General features: G+C 44.4%; 1 protein-coding gene across 1 annotated transcript in view; it reads left to right on the top strand.

The window, feature by feature from the left end:
- Nucleotides 1-14,693, top strand: part of TMC5 (transmembrane channel like 5) — a 47,801-nt gene that overhangs the window by 15,225 nt on the left and 17,883 nt on the right. The window contains exons 6-12 of the mRNA XM_032591651.1: nt 62-310; nt 3,987-4,138; nt 5,868-6,012; nt 7,260-7,415; nt 10,468-10,619; nt 12,983-13,061; nt 13,814-13,911. Coding sequence (XP_032447542.1) covers nt 62-310; nt 3,987-4,138; nt 5,868-6,012; nt 7,260-7,415; nt 10,468-10,619; nt 12,983-13,061; nt 13,814-13,911 — 1,031 coding nt within the window. The remainder of the gene's footprint in view (nt 1-61; nt 311-3,986; nt 4,139-5,867; nt 6,013-7,259; nt 7,416-10,467; nt 10,620-12,982; nt 13,062-13,813; nt 13,912-14,693) is intronic.

The raw sequence follows: 14,693 nt of genomic DNA on the forward strand, positions 1-14,693 counted from the left end.
ACCTTCCTTCTCATAGGTGTTTGTTGAGTGACTGTCTACCACATGCTTGCCCCTACCCCAGGCTTACCGTAGATCTAAGAACAGCCTGTCAGAACTGCTCAGTTACATCAGCCTATGGCAGAAGACGTTCAAGGTCATTGGAGGCAAGTTTGGAACGAGTGTCCTCTCCTATTTTAACTTTCTGAGGTGGCTTTTGAAGTTCAACATTTTCTCGTTCATCGTGACCTTCAGCTTCATCATCATCCCTCAGTTTACTGTGCCTGAAAAGAACACCCTCCAATTCACCGGATTGGAATTTTTCACCGGGGCGGTAAGTTCTCCATTTCCCCCCACCTGGAAATCCACCACCTCAGAAACCCCCAGACATACCTTCCAGACCCCTCATTTTGCCTGGGAGTCAACTGATAGGCAAAGTGGGACTTTGAAATGTGTTTCTTTTTTTCCCTAAAAGTAACATATACACAACACAGGAGACTTTCTGTCTCTAGAGGTAATCATATTAATAGTTTGTGTTGTTCACCGTCTCCTTTTCTGTGCACACACGGACACATGTATACGTGTACATATATATCCCTTTCTTCTGTTTCCACTTTCTTTTGTTTTTTAACAAAAGATGAATCAATCACATATACCATCTATGACTCACTTTCTTTCATCTGCTCTGTGGAGGATATGTCATATTGGTGTTTGTAGAGCTACCTTTTTTTTCTTTTTTCTTTTTCTTTGTACAAAATACAATGCTCCTTTTGAAAAGTTCCTACTGTAAATTTTTTGAAAAATGTTTATTTATTTTTGAGAGACAGAGCAGGGGAGGGGCAGAGACAGAGGGGGAAAAGTTGCTACTGTAAAAGAAAATTAGGTGAAGGTCCACATTAGTCTTCTTCCCTTGTCTAATGGCCTAGCTTAGAGCCTATCTTTGTCCACTGTTTTTCTTCCTTCTTCTTTCCTAAAGAAAACAGGATACTACAGGTTTTTGCACATTTTTTTTGTTTTACTATGTATCTTGAGCATCTATATAGATCCACAGTACTCTTTTTTTTTTAATTTTTAAATATTTATTTATTTTTGAAAGAGAGAGCGTGAGTGGGGGAGGGGTAGAAGAGAGCGAAACACAGAATCCGGAGCAGGCTCCAGGCTCTGAGCTGTCAGCGCAGAGCTGGACTCAGGGCTCGAACTCACTAGTCGTGAGATCATGACCTGAGCAAAAGTCGGACACTTAACCGACTGAGCCACCCAGGCGTCCCAGTCCATAGTATTCTTTCTAACAGCAGCTATAATTTGTTTACCCATCTCCCTATCGACACTTATAGCCCCTGCCTTGTGAGTTTACCTTCTAGAAGAGATTTCTGCCACTAGCATTCTGTAGACCAGGGACTGACAAACTATAGCTGGGGCCAAATCTGGCCTGCCACCTAGTTTTGTACAGCCAATGAACTAAGATTGGTTTCTACATTTTTAAATGGTTGAAAAAAAGTCAAAACAGGGATGACATTTTGTGAAACATGAAAATTATACGTGAAATTCAAATTTGTGTCCATAAATAAAGTCCTTCTGGAACTCGGTCACATCCATTTGTTTAGGTGTCTGTGATGCCTTCCTACTACGGTGGCCGAGTGGAGTTGTTGCTATAGCTACCAAGCCAGATATTTATTATCTAGCTCTTCACAGAAAAAATTTGCCGACTCTTGAAGTAGAATGTTCAAAATCAAGTTCTCCCATTTATCTTTTTAAATTTCTTTTTCTGTTAAAAATTCTCCCTTGTGTTAAGTGCATTAAGTGAGAATTATTATTATGTAAATTTCTTCCTCATTTACTTTCATTCTCCTTGTTGTGATGTATATTTTTAATTTAATTAACTTATTTTTTAGGGCTTTGTTTTTATTTTTATTTTTATTTAAAAAAATTTTTTTTGGGGCGCCTGGGTGGCGCAGTCGGTTAAGCGTCCGACTTCAGCCAGGTCACGATCTCGCGGTCCGTGAGTTCGAGCCCCGCGTCAGGCTCTGGGCTGATGGCTCGGAGCCTGGAGCCTGTTTCCGATTCTGTGTCTCCCTCTCTCTCTGCCCCTCCCCCGTTCATGCTCTGTCTCTCTCTGTCCCAAAAATAAATAAACGTTGAAAAAAAAAAAAATTTAAAAAATTTTTTTTTAACATTTACTTATAATTGAGAGACAGAGAGACACAGAGCATGAGCGGGGGAGGGGCAGAGAGAGAGAGCGAGACACAGAATCTGAAGCAGGCTCCAGGCTCTGAGCTGTCAGCACAAAAGCTGATGCGGGGCTCGAACTCAAAAAATGCGAGATCATGACCTGAGCCGAAATCAGACGCTTAACCGACTGAGCCATCCAGGTGCCCCTAGGGCTTTATTTTTTAAAGTTTATTTACTTATTTTGAGATAAAGCACAAGCAGGTGAGGGGCAGAGAGAGAGAGAATCCCAAGCAAGGCTCCATGCTGTCAACACAGAGCTGGATGCAGGGCTCGAACCCATGAACCGTGAGATCATGACCTGAGCTGAGATCAAGAGTTGGACGTTTAACTGAGCCCCCCCAGGCACCCTGATCTATATTTTTTATATTTGTATATATGTAACATTTTATTATGAAAAATTTCAAACATACAGGAAATAAAGAGTAGTAAATGAACACTCATATGCCTACTATGCAGGTTTCTAAATTGTTAACGTTTAGCCACATTGTTTTATCTTACTATTTTTTGGAAGCATTTCACAGTAAATTAAAGACATTAGGACATTTTACTCCAAATTTCTTCAACATGCATCTTTGCAAAATAAGGACACTTTCTGCAGTTATCACACCTAGCAAAATTAAAAATATTAAAAATCCAGACTATATTCAAATCTTCCCAGTGGTCCCCAAAAATGTCTTTCATAGCTTGTTTGTTCAGACCAGGATCCAATTAAAGCCCCAGTTTGCATTCAGTTGCTTTTTCTCTGAATTTGCAATTAATCTAGAATGATCTCTCCGGGGGCGCCTGGGTGGCTCAGTCAGTTAAGCAGCCAACTTCAGCTCAGGTCATGATCTTACAGTCCATGAGTTTGAGCCCCGCATCAGGCTCTGTGCTGACAGCTTGGAGCCTGGAGCCTGCTTCAGATTCTGTGTCTCCCTCTGTCTCTGCCCCTCCCCTGCTCATGCTCTGTCTCTCTCTGTCTCAAAAATAAATAAAAACATTAAAAAAATTTTTTTAAATAAAAAATAAGAAAAAAAGAATGATCTCTCCAGACACAGCCCTCTCTTTTCTTGACATTGGCTTGTTGCAGAAACCAGGCCAGTTGTCATACAAACTCCAACATCCTACCTTGTGGAATCAATTGTTTCCTTATAGTCTCTCTGACTTGTTCCTCTGGCCCGTATTTCCTATAAATTGCAATTTAGACCTAACAGCTTGATTTGTTTCATATCAAACATGTTTGACTATAATACTTAACATGGTCATGTTAAGATGACAGAGGCCCATCATGGTTGGCTGTCCTGGTTTTAGTCATGCTTTGCTTGGTCACTGGGTTCAGGTGGTGACAGCTGGGTCCCTCCACTGTAAGGAGGGTTTGAGAGTACTTTCCCAACTCAAAGAGCCTAGTGATAAAATGACTATTTTTTTTTTAATGTTTATTTATTTTTGAGACAGAGGGAGACAGAGGGAGACAGAGCACGAGTCGGGGAGGGGCAGAGAGAGAGGGAGACCCAGAATCCGAAACAGGCTCCAGGCTCTGAGCTGTCAGCACAGAGCCCGATGCCGGGCTCGAACCCATGAGCTGTGAGATCATGACCGGAGCTGAAGTCAGACTCTTAACTGACTGAGCTACCCAGGTGCCCCCAAACGTCTATGTTCTCAGTGACCTTGGGTGCCCTGCCAACAAAATGTCAAAACTGACTGATGCAAGTTTCTTGCAGATGGAAAAGGTGAAGGGTGCTGACCATTGTCATTGTTTTCTCAAGAGACCCACCTGACCTCTGGCTTCTTGCCTCTTTCAGGGTTATTTTCAGGACACGGTGATGTACTATGGCTTTTACACCAACTCTACGGTCCAACATGGGAGCAGTGGGGCACCCTACAACATGCAGCTGGCCTATATCTTCACAATCGGAGCGTGTTTGATCGTCTGTTTTTTCAGTTTGCTATTTAGGTATGGAGTATCTGCATTTCTCGATCCTAAGCTCATTTTGGATTTAGGTAAAATTCAAGAGACTGAAATGTTCCCCAGGAAATAGTTTCTCTGCAATTTTGACTTTCTATTGCTGTCTGAGCATTCCCGTTTTATAACACAAACTGTAAGTTTGGGTAAAGAAGAGAGGTTTTTGTGTGCTTTCAAGGAAATTGGTCAGTCTGAAAATAGGGATGCAGTGACCCCACTAGTTATATGGAAGGAAGGGCATGGATAGGCAATTGTCCCTTGACAACTGTCAAAGAGGAGGTACAGATGTTCAACCTTTGTATTCGTTTTCCTAGGTCTTCCTAGGACCTTTCCTCGGTCTTCCATAACAACGTACCACAGACGGGGTTGCTTAAACAACAGAAATATATCTTCTCAAGTTCTGGAGGCTAGAAGTGTAAGATCAAGGTCCTGGCAGGGTTGGTTTCTCCCGAGGCCTCCCTGTGGCTTATAGATGCCTGCCTTCTCATCGTGACCTAACAGGGTCTTTCTCAGTGCATGTCTGAGTCCTAATCTTCTCTTCTTATAAAGACACCAGTCATATTGGATGAGGGCCCGCCTTGATGACCTCATTTTAACGTCATTGCCTCTATAAAGATCCTATCTACAAATACTGTTGCTTTCTGAAGGTTAGGGGGTTAGGAATTAGGCTCTCAGCATAGGAGTTTTTAGGGTGTATAGTTCAGCCTATAACAACCTCACTGCCAGCACACAGTTCAGAGTAAAATGAGATTTTGTTTTGTCCTATCAAACCAGGAAAAGTTCCTAAAGCTACTGTTAGTGGTGGCAAATTTTGGAAAGGTATTGACTCAGCACTTTTTACATGCCAGGCTCAGTGCTGAGTGCTTCCTCGGCTGATTTCACTGAGTCCTGCTGACGTCTCCATGATATTAGCATCTGCCTTTATCAAGTGCTTACTGTTCTAACCACTACCTTGATTCTTGTGGTTGGCTGAACAATTCCCCCCGCCTCCCAAAGATGTCCAAGTCCTAATCCCCAGAACCTGTGGATATCTTACTTTACCTGGCAAAAGGGACTTTGTAGATGAGACTGAGTTAAGGATCTTAAAATGGGCCAGTTAATCATAAGGGTCCTTGTAAGTGGGAGGCAGGAAGGTCAAGGTCAGACAGAATGGAAGCTGCAGCTCTCCTGGCTTTGAAGACAGGAGGGACCATCAGCCAAGGAATGCAGGCAGCCTCTAGAAGCTGGAAGAGGCAGGGAAACACATTTCCTGCTGAAGGATAGGAATGAACACAGCTCTGCTGACACCTTGATTTTAGAAACATTTTCTGATTTCTGACTTCCAGTAAGAGAATAAGTAGACATGTGTTGTTTTAAGCCACTTAAGTTTGGGACAGTTTGGTACAGCAGCTAGAGGAAACTAATACAACTCTCATATAAGCTCTGTGGGTGGGTACTATTATTATCCCCGTTATATAGATGTGGAAACTGAGGCTCATTGCAGTTAAAATAACAAAGATCTCCCAGCTGGCAATCCAGGATTATAAGACAGACCTATGAGATCTTGAAGCCAGTGCTCTTAACCATTATGTTTGTGATCGCACTGTTCCAGTAGAACCTGAGGTTGACTGTTCCATGTTGCCTGTCCCTGTTAATGGTAGGACTCCCCTTTGTTTAATTCCTGCACTCCCCAATGCCTGTTTCAATAACACTTGAGTATTTTGGTTTCTGCCTTCCCTAGCATGGCCAGGTATTTCCGAAATAACTTCATTAACCCTCACATCTACTCCAGAGGGATCACTAAACTTATTTTCTGCTGGGACTTCACCGTCACTCATGAAAGAGCTGTCAAGTTGAAACAGAAGAATCTTAGCATGGAGATAAGGGTAAGGCAGGCTTGCTTTATACAACACCTTCCCACAGCTAAGTTCCTTTACTATGTCTGTAACTTTTCTTTTTTTTTTTTAATTAAAAAATGTAATTTATGAAAGAGAGAGCACACATGCGAGCTGGGGAAGGACAGAGAGAGAGAGAGAGAGAGAGACAGAGGATCTGAAATGGGCTGTGTACAGACAGCAGAGAGCCTGATGCGGGACTTGAACCCATGAACCATGTGATCATGACCTGAGCCGAAGTTGGATGCTTAACCAGCTGAGCCACCCAGGCGCCCCTACAGTGCTTTTCAACTCATAACAGTTTTTGCCCCTCAGGGGACATATAGTAATATCTGGAGACTTTTTATTTTTTTTTAATGTTTATTTATTTTTGAGAGAGAGACGCACAGACCATGAGCGGGGGAGAGGCAGAGAGAGAGGGAGACACGGAATCTGCAGCAGGCTCCAGGCTCTGAGCTGTCAGCACAGAGCTTGATGTGAGGCTTGAACCCACACACTACAAGATCATGACCTGAGCTGAAGTCAGACGCCTAACTGATGGAGCCACCCAGGCACCCCATATCTAGAGACTTTTTCGATTGTCACAGTTAGGGGGAGGGTGCTACCGGATGTTGCTAAACATCCTGCTGTGCACAGGAGAGTTGTCACCATACAGAATTACTGGCTGAAAATGTTAATAATGCCGAGGGTGAGAAACCCTGGTCTATAGAAAAAAACTTACTAAAAAGAAAGAAAAGAGAGAGAGAAAATCAGAAACAAATATACCCAACCCCAGACTCTTAAATACAGAGGACAAACTGGATGTTGATAGAGGGGATGTGGGTGGAAGGATACGTAATAGGAAAAAAAAAAAAAAAAGAGGGAAAATAATTTGTAAGCAAAGAGGCTTTGACAAGAGGTTTGAAGATGTTAAATTCGTTGGTGTAGATACCCAGCCTTATTCTTCAAAAAAGAGTTTCTTGACACCTCAAAGTGCTTTCCTCAAGAGCACAGTCCCACTCTGTTGGGCCTGTTTCTCTAAGATGGAAAAGGTGTTTGGCACAGTGATAGAGGTTCTTGGTCCATTTGAGATTTCCCCATGAGTCTCTCATAGTCCACCTCCATCATGAACTTCCCCCTGTCTCTCTCCTGTGGATCTGGGGTGGGTTGTGTCTCAGAGTGGCCTAGATTCACCTGCTGAGTCTCTGCTAACAGGTGATAGGGTACTGTAGGCCGACCTGACTTCCTTGTGTGTATAGGAAAACCTGTCCGAAATCCGTCAGGAGAACGTCAAGTTAACGCTCAATCAGCAGCTGGTCCACGTGTCGGCCCACCTGGCAGCCTGGGTCGTCTCTACCGGAGTGGCCATTGCCTGCTGCGTAGCTGTTTATTACCTGGCTGAGAACAACTCAGAGGTAACCAGAAGGGCAGGGACACTGGGGGCCCGAGCACAAAACCAGGTGAAGGGATGAGATACTGGAGGGAGGCGGTACGGAGCTGCTACTGAACTCAGACTCTGTGGCGGGCAGCACTGGCATCAGCCGGAAGCTTGTGAAAAAATGCAGAATCTTGTGTCCCTGCCTGGGCTCACAGCCTCAGAATCTGTATCCTGACAATGCCCCCTGGTGATGTGTATGCACGCTTCAGAGTAAGAAGCTCTGGGTCCGTGGAGAGATGGGAACTTTGGGCAGCAGACGTGGGATTAAGTTTTGGTTCCTTCCTTTATTATTATATTCCTAACACCTCCCACTGCCCCTGGCACTGAGCAGACACTCTAAGTGTTGTGATCTGATGGACTCTGGTGAGCCATTTAACCTTTCTGAGCTCTGGATTCCTCCCTTGCAAACCAGGAATGATCGTACCTGGCTTTGTAGGTGTGTGGTCAGGACTAGAAAAAAGTTATGTGAAGAGTCTACTCCATGCCCAGTATTGTGACTAATAAAGGAATATTACCTTTTTTTTTTTTTTTTTGCAAATGATATAAACTCTGAGACTAATTAGCTGGATGGTCTGGGCAAAGTACTGTTTTTCTGTAGGTTTCAGCTTTTCCCCTGGAAATGGAACTAAGTGTAGCCAGTTTGCCGACCTCTAGAATTGTGGTACAGCTTGGTTGGATTATTTCACTTTCTTTAATGACTTCCTATTTTTACCCTCAATATAAATTTATCCTCCATGGCATGATCGACAGATCTTGTATGATCTGATCCCTGCCCACATCTCTAGCTTCAACACCCCACAACTACCCATATCCTACACTAGCAACACTAAATGGTGTGTCCACAGTTCCCTGAGCACACCATGTTTTTCCTTTTCTCTCAGTAGGAAAACATGCAGTTCATTCTCTATCCAACCTGCCCTAATTCCCTCATTGGGCAAATTCCTGCTCCTCCTCCTCCTCCTCCTCCTCCTCCTCCTCCTCCTCCTCCTCCAGACCTCAGCATGGTGCCGTTTCCTCAGCAAGTTTTCTCTCACCCCCACCACCCTCACTAGACTGTGTTGGGTGCTTCTGACTCTGCAAGCTTTCCCTGTGCTCTTGTCATGTGTGGTATTGAAAATACCTGTTTATGCAGGTATCTTTATGTATCTTCAAAAGATAGTAGCAGGGCTCCAGGCCCAATAAATGGATGACACATAGTAGGTGCACAACCAAATGGATGAACAAGTGAAGGAGAAGCCAGCAAGAAAATGGGTGTGGGATTATATAACACTAAGAGTTTGCCATTAACCATGTTGAGATGTGCCCTCAAATAGGGGAAATTAAGTCTCAGTGCTTAAGGGCCTGGCAATGCCTACCCAGGGTAGAAACTGTGACCAGGCAGCTGTAGGCATAAAGAAGCCTTCTGAGTTTCTTCTTCACCTGGAAGGTTTTCTCCACGCCCACCTGAAGTGCAGGAGGGCAGCTAAGGAGGTGAGGAGGCAGAAGTGGAGCCTATTGTTTGAACATCTGCTCTATGCCAGGCAGGAGCAACCCTTTGTACAACTCTAGGGGTCACATTCATGGGCAGCTACAATCTTCTGTGAATGATGTCTCACCTATGTTGTTGAGGGGCCAGACCTGGCCTTATTTGGTTTCATTCAATTCTTTTATTTTTATTTATTTACTTTAATGTTCATTTATTTTTGAGAGAGCGCAAGCGGGGGAGGGGCAGAGAGAGGGGGACAGAGGATCTGAAGCGGGCTCTGTGCTGACAGGCTGACAGCAGCAAGCCTGACGTGGGGCTCGAACTCGCAAACAGGAGATCATGACCTGAGCTGAAGTCTGCTGCTCAACTGAGTCACCCAGGCGCCTCAATTCTTTTATTGTTTTTAATTAGGGCATCAACTGAGAGAGAAACAGAGAAAGAGAGAGAAAGAACATGCACTTATGTGCGCATGAATAGGGGAGGGGAAGAAAGAGAGGGAGAGAGAGAATCCCAGGCAGGCTTCACGCTGTCAGTGCAGAGCCCGACTCTGAGCTTGATCTCATTCTCATGAACCATGAGATGATGACCTGAGCCAAAATCAAGTCAGAAGCTTAATCGACTGAGCTACCCAGGTGCCCCTCATTTAATTCTTGCAATGACTCTGTGGGTCACATGGTAATCTCCCCATCACACAGACAGGAAAAGAGGCCCAGGGAAGCTATGCATCTGGCTTCAGACCTTATAGCTCATAAGCATGGGAGAGGGGACAACATTTGAACCCAGGTTACCCTGGCTACAAAAATACTTCCAAAAGTGCAAGTGGGGCTTTCGAAACCACCCAGAGATAAAGGGAGGCAGGGTCAGGCCTAGGGGTGGGAAGGAGGTAGTGTGAGACCAGAAGATAAATCCACTGGAATCCCTGACTCCAAGGATTCCTGGCTGAGGGCAGCCTTCACCCCACCATTCACATGAAGGAAGGGGGTGCCTCTTTGGACCTCATACGAAGGTGTGCCATGGGCTAACAGAGGCTCCCTTTCCCCTGATTCAGCACCCAAGAAAAGCCTGGTGAAAATGAACAGGGCCACACAGGAGACAGGTGGAGAAAGTCTGCAGTGCTCAGTACCCTTGTGCTATAGCTTCCGTGGATTCAAGCTTTTGTTCCAACAGCCAGGAAACACGTTCTCATTGCTGCAGACCTCTTGCTAAGGACAGTAAAGTCACAGAATGGCTGTTTTGAGTTCAGGCCCCTGAGTCAGATGGACCCAGTTCAAATCTGCCTCAGTGACCCCACGCAAGCATTTTTACCTCTCTGAGCCTCCATTTGCCAGTCAGTCTATTAATACCCACCTGCTGGGCTGTAGTGAGAATTAAACGTGATCACGTCATCACGTGATCACGTGGGTAATGCTGGGCGCAGGGTAAGTGCTCAATAACCGGTAGCGTAAGAGCTAACCCCGGTGGAGCTACCACTGGGGTTTCCCCATTGTGTGGGGTCTTCTGCGTGAGGCAGAGAGGAGTTCCGTGCACGCTTGGCATCTCGATTCTCTCCCTGCATCCCCTGCAGTTCCTGAAGAACCACCAGAACCCTGGAGCAGTGCTGTTACTGCCTTTCCTCGTGTCCTGCATCAACCTGGCAACGCCACGCCTCTACTCCCTATTCAGGCTGGTGGAGAGGTATGAGACGCCGAGGCGCGAAGTCTACATCCTCCTCATCCGGTAGGTGTGTCTGCCACGCCCACCACCAGCCTGTATTTCCAGGGAGGGAAGTGAGGTGGGAGCTACAGAGGGTTATGCTCGAGTACCAGAGTTCTGTTTTCCAGAAAGGATTTCAAGAATAAAGTGTGTTTGTATGGGGTGGGTTAATAGCCATAAAATCCAAAACGCTCTCAGGTATACAATTAAGTACATCAGTCTTTTGCTCAGAGTAATAGCTTACCTTTCCAAATTGCTACCGGCCTGAGGATTTTCATAGTTTTTCTCAGTTATGAGATGTACAGATGTTCATGTTGTATACTGCAGAAGGGTGCCTGGTTGATGAGTTGTGTAGGGACTGAAATTCATCTAGCGTTTGCATTAGTCAAACGCTGTGAGCCTTGGTAGCCACTGCCTCAGCTGGGAGAAAGAGGTGCATTAAAAAAATTTTTTTAATGTTTACTTATTTTTGAGGTAGAGAGAGAGAGAGAGAGCACAAGTAGGGAGGGGCAGAGGGAGAGGGAGACACTGAATCTGAAGTAGCCTCCAGGCTCTGAGCTGTCAGCACAGAGCCCAACACGGGGCTTGAACTCGTGAACCACGAGATCATGACCTGAGTCGAAGTTGGACGCTTAACCGACTGAGCCACCCAGGAGCCCCAAGAGGTGCATTTTTGTAATTCAGACACCCAAATGGAGGTAGGGGGGTGCTTCTGGCAATTAGTTGGCTGGGAGGGGGTGCCTTTTTGTGCTAGAGGTGACCCCAAGGTTTCGGTAAACAAAGCATAAAACAACCCAAATTTTGTCCTTGCTCCTTCCTGGCCAGTTCCCTGACCAGTTCCTGTTTATGGTGTTTATGACAACAGGTCAGTACAATGTAGACTGAGTTTCTTTACTGATCAGTTCCAGAGCCTTTGCCTTCTATGGCCTGGGAGATCTGGCTCCTGGCCAGCTCTCCAACCTCATCTGGAGAGTTTGGATGAAGAGGTGGTTAGACATGTATGCTCCGTGGGCCATTTTGAACCAATAAGTTTGCTCTTTGTGTTTTTCTGATCATTTAAGAGTTTAGTTAATATACATCAGCCCTTTGTACAGCTTCAACAAAATATTCAAAATCTTTGCATGAAGAGAAAATGGGAACTCTCAGAAATACACGGTTTTTTTGATCTGAGATGAGATTTTTCTCAGCGTAGAAGAGTGTGTTTTCAAGTTTAACTTGAAGCTACACTGCAATAAAGGTCTCCTGATGCGTTAATCCAGTAGACAGTGAGGGTGTATCACAGGCTAGGCACTAGGCAAGAGATTGGGGATCTGGCACTGAGAAAGATCTAGTGCCCTTCCTTCATGGAACTTCAGAGTCTAACACAAAGGTTCTCAACCTTCAGCATACATCAGAATTACCTGAAGGCATTTCTTGGTCCTGTCTCCAGGGTTTCTGATTCAGTAGGTCTAGGGTGGGGCCTGAAAATTTGCCTTTCTAGCAGGTTTGCGGACGAGGCTGATGCTGCTGGTTCAGAGGACACACTTTGAGAACCCCTGGTCTAGTGGCACACAGTTCTTGGCACACCAGGGCTGAAGCCCTATTACAACCAGCAGCTATTGACTTTGGCAAAGTGACTAGGTTTAAGAGATGGCCCTCAGTTTCAGTCTTTGTCATGGCCCTCACAAGCTGTGTGCCCTTGGACACGTTGTGTCATCTCTGAACTTCAGTGTCCTCATCAGTAAGATAGACATAAAAATTCTATCTACCTGATGACAGAGTTGTAGAAAGTAAGAATGGCAGCAAAATTGTAAACATTAAGCTGTGAAGATTAAGGTGATTCAGTGAGGTTCTTAGCACAGTGTACTGCCCATGCTCAGCACCCAATTAAAAGTATGTACATTTATTATTATTACAATGAGAAGCGAAATCAGATAGTTTGGAATGCACTGAAAGAGGGTATATCAGTTGAAATAAGTTAGGTTATGCTGCAGTAACAAACATCCCCTATCTCCCTAATCTCAGTGGCTTCGAACACAAAGATTTAGTTCTTGCTCATATTATGTGTCCATTGTGGATGGCAGGTGGTTTTGGTCATGTCATTCGTTCAGGGATCCAGGCTGACAGCAGCAACCGTCTCAAATATTGCTGATGGCCATTCCAGATGGAAGACAGTGAGTTCCGGAGAGCCTCGCTAGCATTTCAGTGCTCCAGCCTAGAATGATGCAAAGTGACACACATCACTTCTGCTCACAAATTACTTGCCAGAACTAGCCATATTGGCCCCAGTCAAACCACACGGGAGCGGGAATTTCAGTCCTACCATGTGACCAAAAGGTATTATTAGCAAACAGTACTAATGACTGTCATGGAAGGTAACAATAGTTGTTTTATCTTCTGTTATTTAGAAACATCTTTCTGAAAATATCAATCATTGGAATTCTTTGTTACTATTGGCTCAACATTGTGGCCCAGGCTGGTGAAGAGGTGAGATTTCTGTGCTGTTCTGCCTTGAGTTTTTTTCTTAACCTTTGAATACAGGGAGGAAGTGAATTTCTCTGGTTTCTCAGAATTTCTAGTCATGATCTTAGAGTTGATATAATATTCTTCCTTCCTTCCATCCATCCATCCATCCATCCGTCCGTCCATCCATCCATCCTTGGGCTGTGCACTCAAAACATCCCTCTCCTCGTTCAACCAAATCTAAAAGCTCCCGGTCCATCAGTTCATAGCACTGACTTCCTGCAGAGGTAATTGATCACCAGTTTCATGAACTAAGTCAGCCTTCCAATTTGTGCCAGCCTGCTAAACCTCTAAGCCACTTTCTTAGTCAAATAAGTATTAACGGATTTCCATAAGGTTAATAAACAAAGAGTAAAGGCATTGTTGCCATTGATGCCTTCTGCTAGCCCTGGCTGAGAAATGGGCTCCAGAGGGCATAGGACAGGGATGAAAAGTTTTAAGAGGAGAGATAGTGAGAAGGGAAAGTTTGGGGTGCACGTGGAGGGCAAGCTTTAATGGGGGGAAAACAACACAGAAAGGGAATAAACACCCTTGAAAACAAACTCAACAAATTAATGGTGCGTCCCTGCCCAGAGTGGTCTGCTTTTCTGGATGTACAAGGACCCAGTCACATTGGACAGGACAGCAACCATGTCCTAATGAGTGTAGGGTGCCAGAAGGGCACTGGGCAGAACCAACAGCCCCTCCCCACATCCTGACTCTTGTTTACCTTACAGTGTTGGGAAACTCTCATTGGCCAGGAAATCTACCGGCTCCTTCTGATGGATTTTGTGTTCTCTTTAGCTGATTCCTTACTGGGGGAATTCCTGAGGAGGTAAATATTTATCAGCCTTGAGTCATTAGTACCTGATGTTGGAACCAGAGCCAGAGTCTTGGCTGAGCCGGAAGTATGGGTATCCCTTACGCTTACTATAGTTAGCACATAGGCGTCCCTTATTTATTTCAAGTATGCACTGTGACAAGTCTGCCTGTTGTTCTTTGGGACGTTGCTTGCTTCTGAAATTAACCAAAATTTCACTTTGACCTGACAGTCCTGTTGTCCAAGTTCATTCAGCTAACCCTTTACAAACCTCTCTTGAGATAAAGACATTACTGGATGCAAAACATAGAAAGTGAAAGTCTTTGAGGACTTTCCACCACAGATCATTTTAATTGTAGTGTATATTCTTCCAGATTTTTCTGTGCACATATTGCTTTGTGTGTGTGACTGTATTATATAGTTTCAAAGATAAAAATTGGGTCATGCTGAAAATCATTGTGGACTTTGCCCTTATTCTTTTTAACATTATGCTGTGGCATCTTTCTATGACGACACCTATAGATTTATCTCATGATCCATTTAATTGACTTTGATTCATGTGCTAATTGTGATTTTAGCCACCAGGTGTACAGAACTGAGACAGTGTTATCATTGGCCCATGTATAGTCCTCTTCTATTGATCTGTTCATTTATGTGTTAATAATATGATGAGCATCTCATATGATGAACATCTCATGTATAGACATGTACATATTTCTGTAAGCTGCCCCAGTGATAAGATAGCATAACAAAATAATGATTCTTTCCTCAGGGGGTAGGTTGCGTGCCCTATTTCT

The sequence above is a fragment of the Lynx canadensis genome, chromosome E3 (assembly GCF_007474595.2).
Source record: "Lynx canadensis isolate LIC74 chromosome E3, mLynCan4.pri.v2, whole genome shotgun sequence".
NCBI lineage: Eukaryota > Metazoa > Chordata > Mammalia > Carnivora > Felidae > Lynx > Lynx canadensis.